The sequence below is a fragment of the Bubalus kerabau genome, chromosome 19 (assembly GCF_029407905.1).
Source record: "Bubalus kerabau isolate K-KA32 ecotype Philippines breed swamp buffalo chromosome 19, PCC_UOA_SB_1v2, whole genome shotgun sequence".
Classification (NCBI taxonomy): Eukaryota; Metazoa; Chordata; class Mammalia; order Artiodactyla; family Bovidae; genus Bubalus; species Bubalus kerabau.
This window is the reverse complement of record NC_073642.1, coordinates 33,184,126-33,207,492: the sequence shown is the minus strand read 5'-3', so window position 1 is coordinate 33,207,492 and position 23,367 is coordinate 33,184,126. Positions and strand designations below refer to the sequence as shown.

At 37.7% G+C, this 23,367-nt stretch overlaps 1 protein-coding gene across 7 annotated transcripts in view; it reads right to left on the bottom strand.

Moving 5' to 3' along the window:
• HMG20A (high mobility group 20A) overlaps positions 1-23,367 on the bottom strand; it is a 78,470-nt gene that overhangs the window by 23,026 nt on the left and 32,077 nt on the right. For 6 of the 7 annotated variants that reach the window (XR_008705248.1, XR_008705249.1, XM_055555625.1 and 3 more), the window contains exon 2: positions 5,276-5,368. Coding sequence is in view for 5 of the 7 variants with exons in the window: in XM_055555625.1 (XP_055411600.1) it covers positions 5,276-5,364 (89 nt within the window). In the remaining 2 variants the exon portion in view is untranslated. Of the gene's footprint in view, positions 1-5,275; positions 5,369-21,296; positions 21,506-23,367 lie in introns of all 7 variants that reach the window. The other variant, XM_055555623.1, reaches the window with a different exon arrangement.

Here is a 23,367-nt window from a genome sequence, read left to right as displayed (position 1 = left end):
TCTTTCTGAAAAGTGGATACAAGGTACAGATGATAGTTGGATCTCAGATAGTTACACCCTAACTAAACATTTAGATAAAGGAATGGAAATAAAGGTGACACCACGTGCTAGGGAGTTTGGGGTTTGGGGCAGGTAGTGGGGAAGGTGGAGGAAGATGTATAAGAGAGCAATATTCAGTCATTATTCTGGAAGAATGTACACTTTATAGGGTTACAGAAAATACTTACAAGTAGTGAAACAGAGGTCTATAAAATATGCCACAAAGGTACAGAAGAAGGGATGAGGACTTTTACATATATAGAGAGAATGTTTAAGAAAAATTTTACAGAGGACTTAAAAGATGAATAGGCATTCATTAGGTAAACAACGGATTGTAAACATGTAAATGTTGACTATCGCCCATCAGGCTCCTCTGTTCATGGAATCCTCCAGGCAAGAATGCTGGAAGGGGTAGCCATTTCCTTCTCCAGGGGCTCTTCCTGACTCAGGGATCTAACCTGGGTCCCTGCATTGCAGGCAAATGCTTTACCATCTGAGTTACCAGAGAAGCCCTAGGTAAACAATATTATCACAGGTAGAAATAACAGGGTATAATAGGAGAAAGGAGAACTTTTCAGGAGGCTACTGCAAAAAACTGAGTGAGAGACCAGGGCAAGCGGGAGAACAGGGAAGAGAAAGCTAAGGGATAATTAAGAGGCAAAATGATAGAATGTATATAAATAGCGAGGGAAAAAGAAGAGTCAAAGATAATTCTGAGGTTTCTAGATTGGGTGATAATATACTATTAACCAAGGTACAACTGGAGAGTGTGTGTGTACACATGTGTGTAAGACACATTAAGATGGATGAGTTAAAACAGATGAGATAATGATAAGTTTGAAACATAATTCCTGGCATAATTAAGTGGAGCTGTCCTGTAGACAACTGGACACATGTTCTGAGAGAACAGAAGTGAAGAAAAAGGCAGGAGACGTTTCAGGAGGCATCAGTTCATGGAAATACTGGGAAGTGTTAGGTATTTCTCCAGAAAGACAGTGAGAAGACAAGCCACGATAGAACTCTGTTGGAACAATATTTTAAGATCAAGTGTTACACAAGCTGAGAAAGACTAAGGAAGGTATGATGAGATCTAAGAGATACGAGAGAAAACTGTTACAGAGGCCAAGGTGAGAAGACTTTTGAGAAGGGGTTTTACACAAGCAAAGTTGCAGATGTCACATAAGATAGGCTAAAAAGTATCAGCTAAATTTGAAGATCTGAAGGAGTTCAACTGTACTCCCTGTACTTGAAGGGAGTACAGTTTTAGTGGAGTTATGGGAATAAAAACCAGATTACAGTGGGCTGAGAAATGAATGAAAGCAGATGCAGACAGTCCTGGAAAGGAAAGAAATTTTATTTTTTCTGATCCTTTCCAGAAAAAATAGAAGATTTAAACTAGGAGGTTCCTACATTTTTGAGGTTCTTTGAAAAATGGTAAATAAGAGAAGTTATTAACTCAGTGCTAATCATGTTCTCTGAAAAAGAGTTGCCATCAGATTCAGTTTGATCTTGGCAGCTTTGTTTTCCAAATATTTCAATAATTTTGGATATCATATGATATCTTTTTCTTTCACTGTCATTCTTCATTTTAACTGTGCCATCAGATTTTAAGTTACTAACTCTTGCACATTCTTATTTTAATAAAATATAAAAACTAGGTTTGGGAACAAGTACCCATTCCCTGAGTGCCTTGACTGAAATAAACAGAAATCAGAGGGAGTAGTCAAAAGTGTCAAATGCTTAGAGATGACAAATTGAATATAGACTGGAAAAAAAACGGCTCTTTAGTTCCAATGAATGAACTGTCCAAGCTCTTAGCTAAAGCCAACAACCCTTCCATTTGTGCCCTGGATCGCACACCCACTGGCCTACTCAAAACCAGGTTTTCAGCAATTCTGCCCTCTCTGGCATCACCAATCCTTTCCTCTTTACTAGATCAGTCTAATCAGCAAACAATGGTATTATTAGTCTTATCTGGAAAAAAACACAAAACTTTCTTGATTCCACTTCATTTTTCTCCCTTCCTTTATGGAATTGTTTATACAGAAGCTCCCAACCCAGGGGTGATATGTTCCAAGATCCCCAGTGGATGAGCAGATAGTACTGAATCCTGTTTTCCGTTCATGTCCTCCTCCCACAAATTCAATGCCTTTCTTAACTAAGCACTTATCATGCACTGTGGCCACAACTCTTGCAGTTTGACACTTGATTTGCAAAAATGGCACAAATTTCTTTTTCCTTCTTCACAATTTCACAGAAGATTCATTCTTAACACAGATCTCAGTAACCTCAGCATATTATTTTTTTTTTTTCCTTTCCTTATTAAGTCAAGAACTCTCACCTTTTCACTTAAAGAAAGCACATTACGGCTTCTCTTTGGCATATCTGAATTGACAGCACCACTACTTTTGCTCTTTAGAGCCATTATTAAGTAAAATAAATGTTACTTGAACACAAGCACTGAGATACTGTGACAGTCAATAGGATAACAGAGGCAACCACCAAGTGACTAACAGGTGGGATACACGGGACAAAGTGATGATTCAAGTCCCAGGCAGGACACAGGTGGGACAGTGTGAGATTTTATCATACTATTCAGAATAGTGGGCACTTTAAAACTTATGAACTGTTTATTTCTAAAATTTTCCATTTAGTATTTTCCAACTGTGGCTGATCGTGGTAGGTAACAGAACCCATGGAAAGTGAAAACATGGATGAGGGGCACTTACTGACTTTTAGTTGTTTGTATTGGGAAGAAATGTTTATAGTTATTGACTTTGTCTTCCTTCATTCTATCTTAAACCCAACCCAAAGGAGAAAAATGTTTACAACTCTTGTCAAGATCACCAATGACCTCCATACTAAATCCAATGTCATTTCTCAGACCTCATCTTACCTGATCTTTCAGAAGTATTTGACATAGTTCATCTCTTCCTTTCCCTTGAAGTACATTTTTTACCTGCTTCCCAGGACCCTGCACACCCCTGGTTTTTCTGATACCTTTTTAGGTACCCCCTTGAGTCTTCTTTGCTGACTCTTCCTCTTCTCCCTGACTTGTAAATGCTGGAATCTCCCCAAGTTCAAGTGTCAGGTCTCTTCTCTTTTCTCCCTACACAGTGCTCATTCGTCTGATGATCTCAACCAGTTTCACAGCTTTAAGTGTCAGCTGTAATATGCTGATCAACTCCAAAGTTTCTTTTTTCAACCTAGATAGCCTGGAACTTTAGAGCTCTGTGTCAAGCTGCCTATCTGACATCTCTGCTTGGATATCTAATAAGCATCTCAATTTTAAAATCTCCAAAACCGATCTAACATTCCCTCCTCCACTTGCTTAGTATGTGCCATCTAATGTAATGGCAATTCTATCCCTTCAGGTTGCTTAAGCCAAAATTTTGGAGCTTGTCTTTGACTGCTTTTTCCTCCTTTCTCACATCTCATCTGGTCTTTCAGGCAAATCCTGTTTGGTTTATCTTCAAAATATATCTAGAATTCTACACTTTTCACCACTCCCCATTCCTATAATCCTTGAAACCCACTCTAATGAGGTTTTTTTCCCTACTACTCTGCCAAAAATACTGTTGTCACTAGTGAAGTCCTTTGAGTCATCTCTCGAGTTATTTTAGAACCCAAACTGGTCTCCTGCTTCAGTCCCTGCTCTCTTCACTCTTTTCTCTATATATCAGCCACAGGGATACTATTTAAAAATGTCAGATCACATCATTTTGTGCAAAACCTCCTCACACTTTCACACCTCACTCAGAGGGACAGTTAAAGCGATTCCTCTGACCCATAGGCTCCTACAGGATCTAGTCCCTTGCTACTCAAAGTACTGTTCTCACACCAGTGGCACTGGTATCATCTGGGAACTTAATAGAACGTAGAATCTCTGGTCTTAACTCAGACCTTCTGACTCAGCATTTGCATTTTAATAAGATGTCTAGGCAATTCATAAGTGCATTAAAGTTTGAGAAACATACTGATGAAGCCTATTACCCCTCCCCCTGGTATACTCTGCTCCAGTCATACTGGCCTCTCGGCTATTTCTGAAAGGAAGAAACACTCCTACCTCAAGGCTTTCCCACTCACTATTTCCCTCTGCCTGGAATAATCTTTGCCCATAATGCACGTAGTTACTTTACTTTCTTCAGGTTTTTATTCGAGTCACTTGTAAAGCCTTTCCGGGCCATCTTATCTAGAATGGCACCCCAAGCCCTTCCTGTTCCCCTTCCTGACTTTATTTTTTAATCCATAGTTGTTATCAATGTATTATGCAGCTCACTTCTTTATACTTTCTATTGTCTGACTTTCCCAGTAGAACAGGGGTTAGAATTTTTGTAATTTTTGTATGTTTTGGTTATTCTGCTTAATATTTAGCACCTAGAATGGTGCCTGGCACACTCAGCAGACACTCAGAACATTTTTACTGTACAAACTGGATTCAGCAAGTAGGCAGCTTTTAGCAAAGTCTTGGAGAACAGTTTCATCTGAATAGAGTCAGATGGCAGATATTAATGAGTAAAGAATATCAGGGAAGGAAACGGAATTATAAAGAGGAGTCTATTTTTAAAGAGCTCTAAAGGATATTAAAATAATTCATCTTAGGGATTAGCTAGCACTTCAATCTATTAATGAATACATTTCTTCCTTGGCAAATAATGTCTAAATAGAAAAGATAAACATTCAAGTGGAACAGAGATTGTCAATGGAAGAGGGACTATTGCTATTAGCCCTTTTCTATATTTCTTCATATATGTGCCCAAAAATACCAAAGAAAGGAGTTGGGGTGTTGGGGGTGGTGTGTGCTGGGAGGAAGAGAAGTAAGCTAGAGCTCCTAGGCATCCTGAATAAACAACCATAACTAAAAATCTGATCTTAAAAAAATCTGATGTTTGGGGAAAAAATTATTTTAATATTTGTGGCAATTCAGACAGAAAATGAATTTGCTTTTCACAGCTAGCCCTGTGGCAGGTATTTCCTTAATGGTGATCATGCAGCCAGGAGTCCTGTTTCCTAGATCCCACAGTACTGCTGTTCCAGTTCACAGGAACCAGCATTGCAAATGATGGCTGAATGTAGATATCAAAGCAGTTTACAACAGCTCCCATTCTCTTGGCAAAGCATAAAAAACGTACCTTCTATTTTTATGATATAAGACGACCTCTTTAGCACCTTATACATTATCAGAATCTGTTTTGAAGCCTAGGCAGAGGCCCAGTGTCCCAAAGCAGCTGCTTACCCAGTTGAAGCCAGATCATTACTCTCCTTGGAGCCATCTTCATCTGCAAAAAGGGGAGGCAGAGTGGAACTAGTCATCAAGGTTTCCATCTCTCTGGAAGGAAGAGAAAATTAAAAAAAAAAAAAAAAAAATAATGGCTTAATTATTTCCAGTTCAAGTTGCACATATTTAAGAGCCAGCCTTCCTTAACCTTTATCACATCAGCAGCAGAAGAGAAACTGACCTAAATATTTTCTTGACTTGGACACATCAATTTAAACTTTATGGTTAATGGGCTTTTAACCCTGATCTTACCAACTGACCAGGGTAAAATCAGATTTTAAAAATCAGGACACAGTTTGGAAAATTCCTTTTTGTTCATTCAGAATATCTTCAAAACTATTCTGTATTTTCTGTAAAAATCATTAAGCAGAGTAAACTCAGAAGCACTGCAACCCTGAACAAGCTATTCAACCTCTTTGAGATACAATTTCACCATCTTAGACACAGACCAAATTGCTGACTTAACCCACAGGGTTATTGTGAAGGATTAAACTGAAAGTGCTTCATAAATAGAGAAAGGCTAAGATGGTAAGTGCTTTGAGTATTATTAAACAAAGAAAGGTATTGTTATTACAACATTATGAGTTCTCAGTCCCAGATGAATCATCCTTAGATTAAATGGTGACAAACTGAGCCTTCCAAAAGGAAATAATGCAAAGGAAGTGGAGGCTGGAAGGCATACTGATGTGGTTCAAAATTAAAGAAACCACACTTCCAGGTCAGAAATATGCTCCACATCACCATGATGACCAGCAGTGGAAATGGCACGCACCTGGACACAGGAAATAACTAAGCTTAACTGAAGAAAGCAAACAAATCACAAGAATTTGAGGTTATCGGACTGAAAGGATAAAAGGACAAAGAGAGTAATTTCATTTAGCATATCGCTACACACAAAGATTTTTCCCTTTCAAGGCTTAACACCAAGGGCTTCGCCCCACAGAGCTAAAAGCAGAAGCCTCCCATTCACCGTGAAAGCGATATTCAAACAAAACATTCAACAGTGACCCCAAACATCAGACACTTAAGTGGAACTGCAAACCACTCAAGGAAAAAAAGTGCCTTAATCAACTGGGAGAAGGAGAAGCTGGTTCTGAGCACTCACTCGGGAGCCCCTCGGCAGTTCTGTCAGGTGCTGCTGCTAAGGAGGCCTAGTGGGACAGCAACTGTAAGGAAGGCTCAGAGCCCAGGCAGAGCGAGGATCCAGCCCACCGAGGCGGCAACATGAAGAAAATGCTCATGACACCGATGCCATATTCTGAAGCTCAATATCATAATTTACTTCTAAAATGATAACACTCTTGATTTATTTCTTATTCTTACTTATTTTCTTGTTTTCATTTCTTTGTTACTTAGCAGACCAAATTCCATAAATAGCTTAATGTGAAAAAATGCATCTCTGTATATTCACCACTCATTATAGTGTGGGTAGAGCATGGAAGGCAGAGAGGAACTTCCCACTCAACCACAGAGTAAGGAGTTTGTTCCATGTGCAGGGATCTTGCTAATGCGTTTCAATTCCCTCAAGAGAAGGGGGCTTACAAGGGGCTCTAACAAATAGTGCACAGTTCCATTCATTCTAGGATAATCTTGACACAAGTGCGCTTATGTTTTAATTCACATTATGCACAGACTAGATGAGAATCCAGGCTTTAAGGGCTGTTAACATCACCTTATACCAATATTCATTTTACCAAAAGAAAATTAATCAATTAGATGCCATACAGCCTAATTATAAACCACAAACAAACATTCAAATAACCAGGCATATATCCACAAACCTCAAAAGAACTCATTTAACTGGCTTCTTTCTATAAGTCTCCTTAGAAGTAAAGGACTTCTCAAGAGCCTCAAGATTTAGCATTTGAAGCTCTTGACATCCCATCTAAACCTAAGAAGAAGATATATTATCTGGTGGGGGACAAATGAAGTGTCTTTTTTTTTTTTTATATGGATCATTTTTAAAGTCATTATTTTTTTGTTACACTACTGTTTCTGTTCTATGTTTTGGTTTGGTTTTTTAGTCGTGAGGCATTTGGGATCCTAGCCTGACGAGAGGTCAAACCCACATGCCCTGCATTGTCTTAATCACCAGACTGCCAGGGAAGTCCCTGAGGTGTCTTCTCATTCACTATGCCAACGTGATCCTCTTAGAATGTTTCCCAGATATCTTCAGTCATTTTTGAAATATGGGGAGGCAGCTGGACAACACAACCTTAACAACACATAAACAGACCATATAAACAAAGGAAGTTCAGAGAACACACATTTCTTGTTGTTGTTGCTTTTTTCCTCCCTCTTAAGTGTGTTTTACTCAACCCATATGGTTTCAGATATAGTTTCTCTAGTGTTACTGAATAGTCAGGTCCCTAAGAAATGAGTGAGTAATAAAGTGGGTGGAAGGTTAAGGGGCCAAAATCAACAAAAGAAGGAAATGAAGAAAAAGTCCAGTGAAACTCAAAGGCCTCTAAACTAGTCCAGTAAGTTGGAAAATAAAATGATTCCCGAGAATTGGCTGAGATCCTTTAAGAATCTGCTTTCATATGGTCCATGAGGGGGTGATTCACACTGAATCACAGTTACCAAGCCACTGATGGCCAAAAGCCCTTCAGTGTAGCATCTGTGCCTGATAACGTCCCAGTACAGGGGTTGTACTGAACTCGGAAATTCTATGCAAAGCACTTAAGCTGTGTAATGAATACTGCTCTGGAAGGGGAAAGAAGAGAAATACGCACAAAGGCAAGGCAATATACAAGTTTGGTTTTCCACTTAATTTTACAGAAACAAGTATATCATGCAGATGTTTTCTTGCAGAAGGGATTCATCCACAGAAGGATTCCACCTGGAGGCTTCAAAAATATATTACCTTGGGGCTGACACTTTGTGGCTTTGGAAATGAAAAAATCCCTTCTAGTACTAATACTAATACTCACTGGGAAAAAAAAAAAGCCTGATGTATAAAACAGAGTGCCAATTTAAGACATTTTAATAGCAATTACAAAAATTTTTAACACAAATTACATTAAGCCACTAATAATACTCAGAACATGTCTTTGGTCAATACAGGGCCAGAATAAAGGAATTCAGGTAGAGCTTAAGAAATGTTCTTCAACTAAGCTTTTCTACTAATAGTAGCCTTTCCCAACAAAAGAATGATCTCACCAATGAGACTACATTATTCTGAATATGCTGGACAATGCTGCAAGGATAATTTGTACTTGTGTTTTCTGGAGTTGGCTCTTTGCAAGTGCTCTTTCCCTACTTCGCATACGTTAATCCCACTTCATCAAGCCCTCTCATGGAGACACATCATAGTCCTTCCCTACCACACCGGCCCCAACTGTACACACATCAGAGTTGAGAGGTGGGATTCTGCCCTCATTTCCCCATACTACAGCCCTTATGTAAAATGTCCAGTTCCCTTAAAAGTCATGTTACTTGGCTATACCAGTCTCTGATCATTACCTCCTGTCATTTCAGTTCTACAATGTGCATGAGCGTGCATGCTTAATTGGTCTGACTCTTGTGATGTCATGGACTGTAGCCCACCAGGCTCCTCTGTCCATGGAATTCTCCAGGCAAGAATACTGGAGTGGGTAGCCATTCCCTTCTCCAGAGGATCTTCCTAACCCAGGGATGGCAGGTGGATTTTTTGCCACTTCATCACCTGGGAAGCCCCATTCTACTACAACTGACCTTTAACCTCACAAACCTCTATTTGTTGACTCTTAATTTTCCCTACTCTGTGTAGCTTAGATTCTATAGCTTCACTTCAATTTTTTTTTTGCCAACACTCAATTTCTTTGCCATGTTATTCTTCTATACCCTAGATGTATATCAACTCTGAGTTTTACCAAAGAGATCACACCAGGCTATCCTAAAGGAAATCAAACCTGAATATTCATTGGAAGGAATATTCCTTCCAATATTCCTTCTGAAGGAAGGAATGCTGAAGTTTTGGCCACCTGATGTGAAGAGCTGACTCACTAGAAAAGACCCTGGAAAGACTGAAAAAGATTCTGGGAAAGACTGAAGGCAAAAGGAGAAGGGGGTGGCAGAGGATGAGATGGTTAGACAGTATTATCAACTCAATGGACATGAATTTGAGCAAACTCTGGTAGTAGTGGAGGACAGAGGAGCCTGGCATGCTACAGTCCATGCCGTCACAAAGAGTCAGACACGACTTAGCAACTGAAAAACAGCAACATTCAAACAACATACATTACATCCTTGTAACTTATTTATTTTATACCTAGTAGTTTGTATCTCTTAGTCCCCTCAGCCTATTTTAGCCCTTCCACCTATTTTAGCCCTTCCCACCCATTCCTCTCCTCTACTAAAACTAGTTTGTTATCAGTAGCTGTCAGTCTATTTCTGTTTTGTTATATTCACTTATTTAAAAAATTCCTCATATAAGTGAAAACATACAGTATTTGTCTTTCTCTGTTTTATTTTATTAAGCATAACACCCCAGGTCCATCCATATTGTTACAAATGGCAATTGTTTTTTTAAAAGACTGAGTAATATTCCTTTGTATACATACCATATCTTCTTTATCCATTCATTTTTTGATGAACATTTAGGATGCTTCCATATCCTGGCTATTATAAATGCTGCTGCTATGAATGTTGGGGTGCATATATCTTTTCAAATAGTGTTTCTGTTTTCTTTAAATAAATACCCAGCAGTGGAACTGCTGGGTTGTATGGTAGTTCTATTTTTAGTTTTTGAGAAATCTGTATTACTGTTTTCTATAGTGACTATACCAATTTACATTCCTACCAATGGTGGGCTAGGGTTCTCTCTTCTCCACATCCTGTCAACATATTATTTCTTGCCTTTCTGACAAATGTGAGATGATATCTCATTGTAGTTTTGATTTGCAGTACCCTGATGACTAGTGATGTTGAGCATCTTTTCAATGTGCCCGTTGGCCATCTGTACGTCTTCTCTGGAAAAGTCCTCTGTTCATTTTTAAATTTGGCTTTTTTTTTAAATTGAGTTGTATGAGTTCTTTATATATTTTGGATATTAACCCCTTATCAAACATATCATCTGCAGATATCTTCTTCCATTTATTCAGTAGGTTGCCTTCTGTTTTGTTGATGGTTTTCTTTCCTGTGCAAAAGCTTTTAAGCTTGATTAGGTTCCACTTGTTGATTTTTTGTTTCCCACTTCTGTTTCCCTTGCATGAGGAGACAGATTCAAAAAAACATCACTAAGACCAATGTCAAAGAGTCCACTGCCTATGTTTTCTTCTATGAGTTTTATAGTTTCAGGTCTTATATTTAGGTCTTTAATCCATTTGAGTTTATTTTTGTACACATTGTGAAAGAACGTTCTAATTTCATTCTTTTACATGTAGCTGTCCAGTTTACTGAGGAGCCTGTCTTTCCCTCATTACATATTCTTGCCTTCCTTGTCACAGACTAATTGTCCATATGTGTGTGGGTTTATCTGTGGGCTACTTTGTTCCTTTGATCTGTGTGTCTGTTTCTGTGCCAGTACCATATTGCTTTGATTACTGAAGTTTTGTAGTATAGTCTGAAGTCAAACAGCATGATCCTCCAGCTTTGTTCTTTTTTCTCAAGACTGCTTTGGCTGTTTAGGGTCTTTTGTGGTTCAATATAAATTTTAGAATTATTTATTCTAGTTCTGTTACAAATGTCATCAGTATTTTAATAGGAATTACATTAAATCTGTAGACTGTTTTGGGTAGTATGGTCATTTTAACAATCCCTGGTGGCTCAGTGGGTAAAGAGTTTGCCTGCAATGCAGGAGATCCAGGTTCAATCCCTGGGAGGGGGAAGATCCCCTGGAGAAGGAAATGGCAACCCACTCCAGTGTTCTTGCCTGGAGAACTCCAGGGATGGGGTTTGTATCCTTGTGGGCTGCCATCTATGGGGTCGCACAGAGTCAGACATGACTGAAGCAACTTAGCAACAGCAGCAGCAGTTTCCTTTATAAACATTTTACAGTTTTAAGAATATAAGTCTTTCACTTCCTTGATTAAATTTATTTCTAGATATTTTATTCTTTTTGATGTCAATATAAATAGCAATTCTTTTTGACTTCTCTTTCTGAAGTTTATGACTGTTAGTTGCTCAGTCATGTCTGACTCTTGGCAACCCCATGGGCTGTAGCCTGCCAGGCTCCTCTGTCCATAGAATTTTCCAGGCAACAATACTGGAGTGGGTTGCCATTCACTTAGCCAGAGGATCTTCTTGATCCAGGGATCGAACCTGGGTCTCCCACATTGCAGGCAGCTTCTTTACTGTCTGAACCACCAGTGTAGAGAAACACAATAGATTTCAGTATATTAATACTGTATCCTGCACTTAACTGAATTCACTTATTAGTTCTAATAGTTTTTTTTTTTTTTTTTTTTTGGTGGGGTTGTTAGGGTTTTCTATATATTGTATCATGTCATCTGACAGTTTTACTTCTTCTTTTACAGTTTGGATGTCTTTTCTTTTTCTTGTCTGATTGCTGTGGCTAGGGCTTCCAATATAAGTTAATTAGAAATGGCCAGAGTGGGCCTCCTTGTCTGTTCCTGATCACAGAGGAAAAGCTTTCAACATTTCTCCACTGAGTATGATACTAGCTGTGGGTTTGTCATAAACGGCTTTTATTATGCTGAGGTACGTTCCCTCCATACCCACTTTGTTTAGAGTTCTTATCATGAATTTTTAAATTATTTTACTGAGATTTTGAGATGATCATGTGATCTTCATCCTTCATTTTGTTAATATGGGGAAACATACTGACTGGTTTGTAAATACTGAACCATCTCTGCATTCTTAGAATAAATCTCACTTGATCATGATGTATGGTCATTTCTACATACTATTAAATTCAGTTTGCTAATATTTTGTTGAGGATTTTACCATCTATGTTCATCAGGAATATTGGCCTGTAACTTTCTTTTTTTGCAATATCTCTGTCTGGCTTGGGTATCAGGGCAATGCTGGCCTTGTAGGATGAGTTTGAGAGTATTCCCTCCCTTTCAATTTTGTGGAACAGTTTGAGATGGATAGACATTAACTCTTCTTTAGATGTTTTATAGAATTCCCCTGTGATGCCATCTGGTCTTGGACTTTTATTTGTTGAGTTTTTAATTACTGATTAAATTTCAGTACCAGAAATCAGTCTGTTCAGATTTTCTACTTCTTCCTGATTCAGTCTTAGAATCTAGCTATTTCTTTGAGGTTGTCCAGTTTGTCACTGTATTCATTGTATTGTTCATAGTATTCTCCTATGGCTGTTTGTATTTCTGTAATATCAGTTGTAACTTTTCCTTTTTCAGTTCTAATTTTGTTGATTTGGGTCCCCTCTTTTTCTTCCTTAATGAGTCTGGTTAAAGGTTTATCAATTGTATCTTTTCAAAAAGCCAGATCATAGTTTCATTGCTCTTTTCTCTCTTTTTTTCCTGGTATTTTTACTGTGATTTTTCTTATTTCCTTCCTTCTGCTCACTTTGGGCTTTGTTCTTCTGTTTCTAATTCTTCTAGATGGAGAGTTAGGTTGTTTGTTTGAGATTTTTCTTATTTCTTGAGGTAGGCCTTGAATTGCTATAAACATCCCTCTTAGAAATGCTTTAGCTGAGTCCCATAGATTTTGGAAAGTTGTATTTCTGTTTTCATTTGTCTCAAGGTATTTTCGAATTTCTTCTTTGATTTCTTCATTGACTTATTGGTTTTTTAGTAGCATGTTGTTTAGTCTCCTCCTACGCAGAGGATCAGCATCACTAAGACCCATGTTGTTCAAGGGTCAATTGTATATTAAGTTCAATTGCTTTTCTATATACTAGCAATGTATAAGTTGAAACTTGAAATTAAAAACATGTTACCATTTATATTAGCATCCTCCCAAATGAAGTACTTATGTATAAATCTTACAAAATATTTTATAAGACCTCTATAAGGAAAACTACAAAACTCAGATGAAAGATATCAAAGAAGGACTAAATAAATGGAAAAATATTCCATGTTCATGATAGGAAGACTCAAAATTGTAAAGATGTCAGTTCTTCCCAGCTTGAGCTACAGATTACTCAATCCCAATACAAATCCCAGCAAGTGATTTTGTGAATAAAAGTAAAATGATTCTAAAATTTATATGGAGAGGCAAAAGACTCAGAATAGCCAAGTCAATATTGAAGGAGAACAACAAAGTTGAAGGACTGACACCACTCAACTTCAAGACTTCCTATTAAGCTACAATAATCAAGACAGTGTGTACTGGTGAAAGAAAAGACAAATTACTGAAACAGAATAGAAATCCTGGCTAGAAATAAATGTATATAGTCAACTGATCTTTGACAGAAGAGCAAACACAAAACAATGAAATAAAAATAGTATTTTCAATAAATGGTGCTGGAACAATGGACATCCATGTACAAACCTCCCCCCACAAAACAACAACAAAACTTGACACAGACCTTATTTATACCTTTCGCAAGTATTAACTTAAAATGAATCATAAACCTAAATGTAAAATGCAAAACTATAAAATGAAAAACCTTTGCTCCATGAAAGACAATGCCAAAAGAATGAGAAGACAAGCCATAGCCTTCAGGAAGTCTATTTGCAGAAGATACATCTGATAAAGACATTTATCCAAAATATACAAAGAACTCTTAAAACTCAACAATAAGGAAAGGAGCATCCCAAGTAAAATATAAACAAAAGATCTGAACAGACTCCTCACCAGTGCCTATGTACAGATGGCAAGCAGCATATGAAAAGATATTTAATATCATGTCAGTAGGGAGTTGAAAATGAAAACGAGATACCACTACACATCTATAGAACAGTTAAGATCTAAAACAGTGTCAAACACCAGATACTGGCCAGGATATGGAACAACAGGACCTTTAATTCATTGCTGGTGGAAATGAATGCAAAATGGTACAGCCACTTTGGAAAACCATTTGGTAGTTTCTTACAAAACTACTCATACTCTTACTGGCAACTGTGTTCCTTGGTACTTACCTAAAGGAGTTAAAAACTTATTCCATATGAAAAACTTGCATGTGGGTGTTTATAGCAGCTTTATTCATAATGTCAAATTTTGGACACCACCTTCAGTAGGTGGGTTGATAAACTGTGGTACACCTAGATAATGGAATATTATTCAGTGCCAAAAAGAAATGTTACTAAGCCAAGAAAGGACATGGAGAAAACTTAAATGCATAATACAAAGTTAAAGAAGTCAATATGAAAAGGCTACATAGTGTATAATTCCAATCACACTACATTCTGGATAAGGTAAAACTACAAAGACAGTAAAAAGGATGAGTGGTTGGGAGGGGTTGGAGGGAGGCAGGAGTGAAAAAGCAGAACACAGAGGATTTTTAGGGCTGTGAAACTATTCTACATATTAGAATGATAGATGTGTGTCATACATTTTGTCAAATCCCACAGAAGGTACAACACCATGAATGAAACCTAAACTATGGAGTTGGGTAATGATAAGGGTCAATGCAGGCTGTTATTAACTGTAACCGACTTTAACTGGCTGTTACTGTTATTGACTGTAACACAGGTACCACTCTGGTAGGGGATGTTGAGAGTGGGAAAAGTTGTACACATATGGGGACATGGAGTATATGGGAACTCTGTAAGATAACGTTCATTAATTTAAAAATTAATTTAATTATACAGTTTATTGTAAGATAGCCCTGAGGCTGAGGAATAAATACAACTGATTTTTATATGCAGACAGTTAGTTTAGCTAGGGCAAGTGGAAGAATGAAGGCTTACTACAAAACCATCTGCCAGCTGTGAACATTTAGCTAAGAACACTCAGCAGGCTGTGGGCATTAATCAATATGTTTTACAGAGGGAGTAAGAACACTGGTTAATCCCACCAGGCACTTAACTGGGGTTCAGTTAAGTGAAATTCAGTTAAGAACTCGCTCACTGTAGGTTTTGATGTGGGAGATGAGGGGGCAAAAGATAAGGTCAGGTAATTTGGGAGTAATTAAATACTTACTTTTTGGGGGTGGGTAGGTTAGGGGATATAATTAGAGTTTGAGGCTCAGGGTTGTTAAATAACTAATAAGTACATACAGGTGTGTGTTTGGCTGGGTATTGGATGGAGTGGGCAGAAAATGTGGCTCTCTACTCCTAGAATCTTGAGTCCAGGCTCTTATAACTATGACTATCATTAATTTTTTTAAAAAAGGTAGTAGGCTAGTCTAGGAACTAAATAATAGAGAAACCATTCACTCAACAAGTATTCATTCATTGAACAAGTATTTTTTTTTTTTTTTTTTTTTTGGTATCTAACATTCTAGGCACTTTATATGTGCTGGGGATACAGCAGTAGGCAAAACGGGCAAAAATTCCCACCCTTACAGAGCTTAGTATAGTGGAACACAGACGAAAACCAAGATAAAGTAAAATGAAAAATGTTACATAGTGAAAAGTACAAAGTAAAAAAAAGAGAGCAAAGCAAGAGGCCAGGAAGAGTTCAATGGAAGAGAATTCTGGAATTTTAAATAGAGGCCAGGAAAAGTCTTCACTAAGGTAATCTCAGGGGAAAGACCTAAAGGAGAGGAAGGCGAGAGCTATGTATGTATGTGAGGACAGAGTAGTTCAGGCAGGAGGAACACAAGCAAAGGTGTACACTTCGTATGACTGAAAGAGGCAGCAAATCCGGCTGGACTGAACTAGGGGCACACACTGTAGGTGAGGCTGACTGCTATAGGGGATCAGACCACAGACAGCTTTGTAACTCATAGTAAAGACAGGCATTTACTCTGAGATGGTGAAGACACTAAAAAGTTCTGAGCAGATAAGGGATGGAATCAACCGTTTTTATAAGATTACTATGGCTGCAGTTTTGAGAACAGGATGAAAGTTGAGAGGATCAAGGATAGAAGGTGATCACTTAGGAATCTATTGCAATAATCCATCTAAAAAATGGTGGATTGGATCACAGTGATGATAGTGGAGGTGATGAGAAGTGGTCAGATTCTTGATATATATTGAAGGTAGAGCTAATCTCTCAGTTCAGAATAAGAAACAGAATCTATCTACTATGCCCTGCATTTATTTCAGCTGTAGTTTTATAACCTATTTAGTGATAAAGGGTGGCTTTTCCAATGGCTCAGTAGTAAAGAATCTGCCTGCCATGTAGGAGATACAGGAGATGTAGGTTTGATCCCTGGGTCAGGAAGATCCCCTGGAGGAGGAATTGGCAACCCACTCCAGTATTCTTGCCTGGAGAATCCCATGGACAGGGCAGCCTGGCGGGCTACAGTCCATGGGGTCACAAAGAATCAGACACGACTGAGCACAGCACACATACTGACAATATATTAATTTTGGGGGGGGCCTCTTTTTAAGGTAAGTGCTTGTAGAATTCATATTTCAACAGCAAACATTTGTTGAGTATCTTTACCGTGTAACTAAGATTGTGCCTGGTATCAAGTGGTGTGCAGCTATGCTTTACAGAATTTTACAGTCTGTTGTTCTCCTTGGTCAAGAGACACTGTTCTCAGACAACATGATAAGTGGAAAGAAGAGGCCAGGGTTAGAAACAAACAAATTTTCTACTGTTGTTTATGATTTTTTGAAGCAAAAGTTTTGCAGACTTTTGAATTATATATTTTCTAAAAAATATAAGCACTAGATCATCAAAAGAAACTGAGCACGGTTTAGATTTCTTTCTAGACAGTCTGATCCATTCACATGTATTTTTTTTTCCCCTTAATGAAATCTTGATGGAGATGTATCACCATCAGGACACAAAATATGGTGTGAAAAGAAAACAACCTGAAACATCTAGACACAGTGTTTTGTATCACAGGTTAAAGCACACTGATAATATGGAGAAAATAAAAAAAAAACATTTTCCTCTGCCAAAGCAAATTTGTTATTTTACAAGGAGGGTGTTGCCTTTCGAGGTCATAGTCCATGTATTTGGTTTCTTTTTCCTGGTGCCTAATGGTCCCAAGTTGCCCTTCCTATACAGTCTGTTAAAGCACTGCTTTTATTATTAGTAAACAAAGAGATAACTGCCCAAGTAAGAAACTTCTGGACCAGTGCTGGAACTAAGAGTTAAAGTAACCCAATAAAACTTGGCACTACTTCCTTAGTGTACTTTCCCAAACAATATCCTGGGACACTGGGGTACTATGGAAAGTACAAGGTGTATATGAGGTAGAGGAGGGGTGAGAGGGACGTAGACAGAGGAGGGCAATGACAGGACAGGCATACTCATCTCGGAAGCCATATGAGGTATATATTTTCACTCACTTCTTGGTGATACCCTCATAGAGAGTATATCAGATTAGAGGAATTTTATGTTTATCAAGAGGGAAATGAGTTTTAAAAAAGCTGAAAAGCAATGCTTTTCACAGTTTATTATATCTCACTGTGTTATGTGCCAAAGACACAGAGGTAAATAAAATCAAGAAGAAATTCTTGTCCTTTCACGGTTTGTAATCTAGTGAGGCACAGAAGGGCAAATGGTAAGAAAAATGCAAAGGCTGTAGTAGCTGATGTGTGTAAAGTTATTTATTTATTTAAATATATGACAAAACAGGAAAGAAATATAGATGAATTGAATAGATGGGGTGACCACCTAAGACAACCACTGATAATCATAATGAACTCACCGAAATTTGAGATCTGAAGGAAACAGAAACTACTAATTGAGTAAAACCTGGGAAGGAACACTCAGCTTGGGGTACTTTCATGTTTGGAATCCAGAGTCATATTAAGGAGGGAGATAGTATTCCTTTCTAGCTCTAAAACAAAATTATTCCAGCCCGGCGTCTGAGGAAAGCTATATATGAGAAAGCAGAAGCAACAGTCTTCAGTACCTACTGACCCAAACAAAAACTCAGCAGTGAACAGTTCTAGGGCAAGGGTCCTTACGGGCCCAAAGAACACTGCTTTTTTATTTTGTTATGTTTTCCACTGCTTCTTCAGCTCTAATTTGCAGCTGTGAAACAACACTGCAGAGAAGAGATGGAAAGAATGCTCCTTTCTTTTACAATCAATAATTCCAAACCTTTTATTCTCTTAAAGCTGATGAATACTTAAAGTAAAAGATGAAAAGAAAGTCAGAGATCACTTATAAAAACTATAGTATAATAAGAGGAAATAGATCCCATCAAAGTGTTCATTTGAATCAACTTCATTTTAATCGGTTTAATCTAATACAAATTAAATTCTCTTTCTAGGAAGAATTCCTAAAAGAAAAAACAGAAGCTTTAGGTAGTAGGAAGTTTTCTTCAGTCAAAAAGTGAAGACAAAAATACCAAAAAAACCCCAGGAGCTGTTGTGAGTCAAAGCAGTTAATAGTCTTCACTACTTTGAACAATAAAATAAAATTCACAGTTTTCCTCACAAAACAAATAGGCACAATTGCAGTCTAACAGGACAAATTAACTGAAAGAGAGAATATTTAAAACTCAGATTTTGCTATATTTTCCTTTTGAAATTCAGTTTCCCCTAGAAAACAAAAAGGCATAATTGCAGTTTAACAGAAGAGTTTAAATGAAAGAGAGAAAACTTAAAACTCTGAAATATTGTGCTACGTTTTGCTTCTGAATCCTAAAGCTGATAATGCTCGACTGCAGAAAGTAAATCAAGTAGCCACAGAATTCAAACGACACATTTAAAGCTCTAGAAGAGCAGTTTCCCAAGAACATTTTTCCTTTAAATACTTTGCCTAATTTGAAAATACTCTACCCAATATGAAAAGGTTTCCACCCTTCGTACACTGAGCCTCCAAGCTCTAAGGCTACCAATCAAGTGCTTAGATGTTATCTTTCCCATTTACAAGCTACTGATTTTGTTTCCCTTGTTTCCAGGTGAAACAAAAACAAGTTTAAAACCTATTAGCAGTGGTGTAACTCTGAGGGGTAACCAGACAAATCAAATCACCTCCAGATTCTTAGTGTCTGAGTGAGTGTGTATTTACTAAAATCTGACAAAATTTGTATTTCCAGAGTTGCCTATTGCTGTTCAAGGCTCGCTTAGTCCAGTAAGGCAGGACTGTGTCCAGAAAATAAGAATTTGTTTTGCTCTTCTTTCTACGTTAACCAGAGATCAAACTGCCAACATCTGCTGGACCATCGAAAATGCAAGAGAGTTCCAGAAAAACATCTATTTCTGTTTTACTGACTATGCCAAAGCCTTTGTGTGGATCACAATAAACTGTGGAAAATTCTTTAAGAGATGGGAATACCAGACCACCTGACTTGCCTCTTGAGAAATCTTTATGTAGGTCAGGAAGCAACAGTTAGAACTGGACATGGAACAACAGACTGGTTCCAAATAGAAAAAGGAGTACGTCAAGGCTGTATATTGTCACCCTGCTTATTTAACTTCTATGCAGAGTACATCATGAGAAACGCTGGGCTGGAGGAAGCACAAGCTGGAATCAAGATTGCCAGGAGAAATATCAATAACCTCAGATAAGCAGATGACACCACCCTTATGGCAGAAAGTGAAGAGGAACTCAAAAGCCTCTTAATGAAAGTGAAAGTGGAGAGCGAAAAAGTTGGCTTAAAGCTCAACATTCAGAAAATGAAGATCATGGCATCCGGTCCCATCACTTCATGGGAAATAGATGGGGAAACGGGAAACAGTGGCTGACTTTATTTTTCTGGGCTCCAAATTCACTGCAGATGGTGATTGCAGCCATGAAATTAAAAGACGCTTACTCCTTGGAAGGAAAGTTATGACCAACCTAGACAGCATTTTCAAAAGCAGAGACATTACTTTGCCAACAAAGGTCCGTCTAGTCAAGGCTATGGTTTTTCCAGTGGTCATGTATGGATGTGAGAGTTGGACTATAAAGAAAGCTGAGTGCCGAAGAATTCGTGCTTTTGAACTGTGGTGTTGGAGAAGACTCTTGAGAGTCCCTTGGATCTCAAGGAGATCCAACCAGTCCATCCTAAAGGAAATCAGTCCGGAATGTTCATTGGAAGGACTGATGTTGAAGCTGAAACTCCAATACTTTGGCCACCTGATGGTAAGAACTAATTTATTTGAAAAGACCTTGATGCTGGGAAAGATTGAAGGAGGGAGGTGAAGGGGACGACAGAGGATTAGATGGTTGGATGGCATCACTGACTCAATGGACATGAGTTTGAGTAAACTCCAGGAATTGGTAAGGGACAGGGAGGCCTGGTGTGCTGCAGTCCATGGGGTCGCAAAGAGTTGGACACGACTGAGTGACTGAACTGAACTAAACTGAACTTCATTCACTCGTCTGTGTTAGCAAGTACTTCTGCGGAGAACAGAAATCCACTACAGGACCAAGTAGAGGCATTTCTGCTTGCAATACTCTCATATGTAAATTGGTGCTAATAATACCTTCCCTATTTAACTCAAAAAGATATTGTGTGGATCAAATATTATGTTATCTGCAAATAATAAAATTTAAAAGCTATTTTTTTTGCTAATTATGATATATGCTAATTATGAAATATTTATGAGAAAGTATATTACACAGGTTATAGTTACGTCAAAAGAACAGATACATAAGAAAAAAGATTGGAAGGAAACATAATCAGTGCTCAAAGTAATAATATTACGATGGTGAAATTATGAGTAATTACTTTTCAATCTTTGTTTTCACTCCCCAATATTCAGTAATATGGTTGTGTTATTTAAAAGAAAGTACCAGGAAAAATCAGACCTTTTCAACTTAAATTTAAATTTCACATGCAATATACTTTCTATGAATATATTTTATAAAAAGAAAGTATATTTATAAATATATTTATAAATGTTCAGTTCAGTTCAGTCCCTTAGTCGTGTCCGACTCTTTGCGACCCCATGAGCCACAACACGCCAGGCCTCCCTGTCTATCACCAACTCCCGGAGTTTACCTAAACCCATGTCCATCGAGTCCGTGATGCCATCCAACCATCTCATCCTCTGTTGTCCCCTTCTCCTCCTACCTTCGATCTTTCCCAGCATCAGGGTCTTTTAAATTAGTCAGTTCTTACCATCAGGTGGCCAAAGTATTGGAGTTTCAGCTTCAACATAAGTCCTTCCAATGAACACCCAGGAGTGATCTCCTTTAGGATGGACTGGTCAGATCTCCTTGCAGTCCAAGGGACTCTTCAGAGTCTTCTCCAACACCACAGTTCAAAGGCATCGATTCTTCAGTGCTCGGCTTTCTTTATAGTCCAACTCTCACATCCATACATGACCACTGGAAAAACCATAGCCTTGATTAGATGGATCTTTGTTGGCAAAGTAACGTTTATAAAAAGTTTTTCACTATACAGTGAACTAAAATTCCTTTGACCAGACTCTCTACACTCTCTTCTCCAGAAAATATACTAGCTTATTGCTGAAGGGAGCCTTAGAGATAATTTCTAGTGATATATTCATTCTTTCTCTCAAATGAGAATGAGTGCTTCAGGGCAGAGAAGAGTAAAAATGTCTAGCAAGAAGAGTATGAGAGCACAGTTTATAATCTTTGCATTTTATATTAAAAAATTCATTTAAATTCTGCATTCAATTTTATAAAACAATATTTACCTTAATGCAAGAATGAATATTTTAAACTGAAGGAGACCAGGAAAAAGCATCGTGTTCTCTTCAGAACAATAGTATATTTCCCTATGAGTGCATTACCTCATAGTACAGATTAGGTTCACCTTCCTGACAGATAACTGACAACTTCTGATATTGAGAGAAACAGAAGTGCTGACTTTCTACTCCTTCTCTACTATACAGCAATAGAATGAGTAAATCCTATTTTTTGCTAGAACTATACAGTTAACTCAATTTATATCCTGTTAATCTTGCAGATAAAATTACATGATAATATACTGCAATTACCATACAAAAGTCTCATTTAATAATGGGAAAATAAACCATGACCACCAACTTCATATGGCTTGGCATTTCCTTAAAAGATTTAATTCTGAAAACTATGACACATGTGAGGTTGACAAATACACATTATGATGTCACTGGTAGGAAAAAGTAACAAGCTGCTTATGAGTAAACAGTCATTTTATTTCTTGCTAATGTATCTTGATATACCTCAAGTATGGTATACTTGATTCATTTCTAATTCTACTGTCATCCCTTTTCCTTCAGAAATTTGACTCCAAATCTGGCTGACATGAAAAAGCTCATCATTACAATGTTTTTCCATGGAAGCATTTTCTCTGGAGGCATTTATTCTTATTACAAAGCCTTTCCAAATATTTAATTTGACTCTTGGTGTTTAGCAACACTAGAATATTTAAAAGACAAAATTGGTAACTTAAAATCAAGATGTACCAATGTGAGCTATGAGGAAAGAAGCACAATCTCCATTTTCTACAACAAATTCACGTAAATTTGGGGGGAGGAAAAACCAAAGCACCTCAGATTTTTTATAAAGGATTATGTGCTATATCAACTTATACAAACTACAAGGAGGTAATCCGAAGCATCAGGAAGAGCTCTGAACTGAAGTCAGGAAGTCTGATTCTGAGTTCAGGCATGTCACCAACTAGCTGTGTCTTCTGGGATCACTAAACCATTCTGGCCTAAGTTTCTTCATCTTAAGGGCAAGATCAATTCTAAATTTGTCTAGATGTCAAGCCATGAACAGAACACCATGAAACAATACCTTTAATTAAATGATATGAACTAGAAACAATTTTACAAACTAACAGAAAATAGAAATATATTGAAAGTTCAATATAAACTCATAACCATGAATATACATGTATACAAACAAACACAGAGTTCTCTAAGCAAAGGATGCACTTCTGAATTCTTCTGTTAATATTTACTTGCTATCTGGGAGGGAGCCATGGTTAATATTGCAGGCTCTGAAATCAGACTGCCTAAATTCAAATCCCATCTTTTATTTTTTAGTTCTGGAACCTGGGTAAGTTAGTTAATATCTTTGAACCTAAGTTTTCTCATGTGTAAATGAGGATAGTAATAGTAGCTATAATGTGAGTTATTTGAAGAATCAATCTATGTAAAGCAGGTAGTATGGTGTCCCAGCTGGTGCTAGTGGTAAAGAACCTGCCTGCCAATCCAGGAGATATAAGAGACATGGGT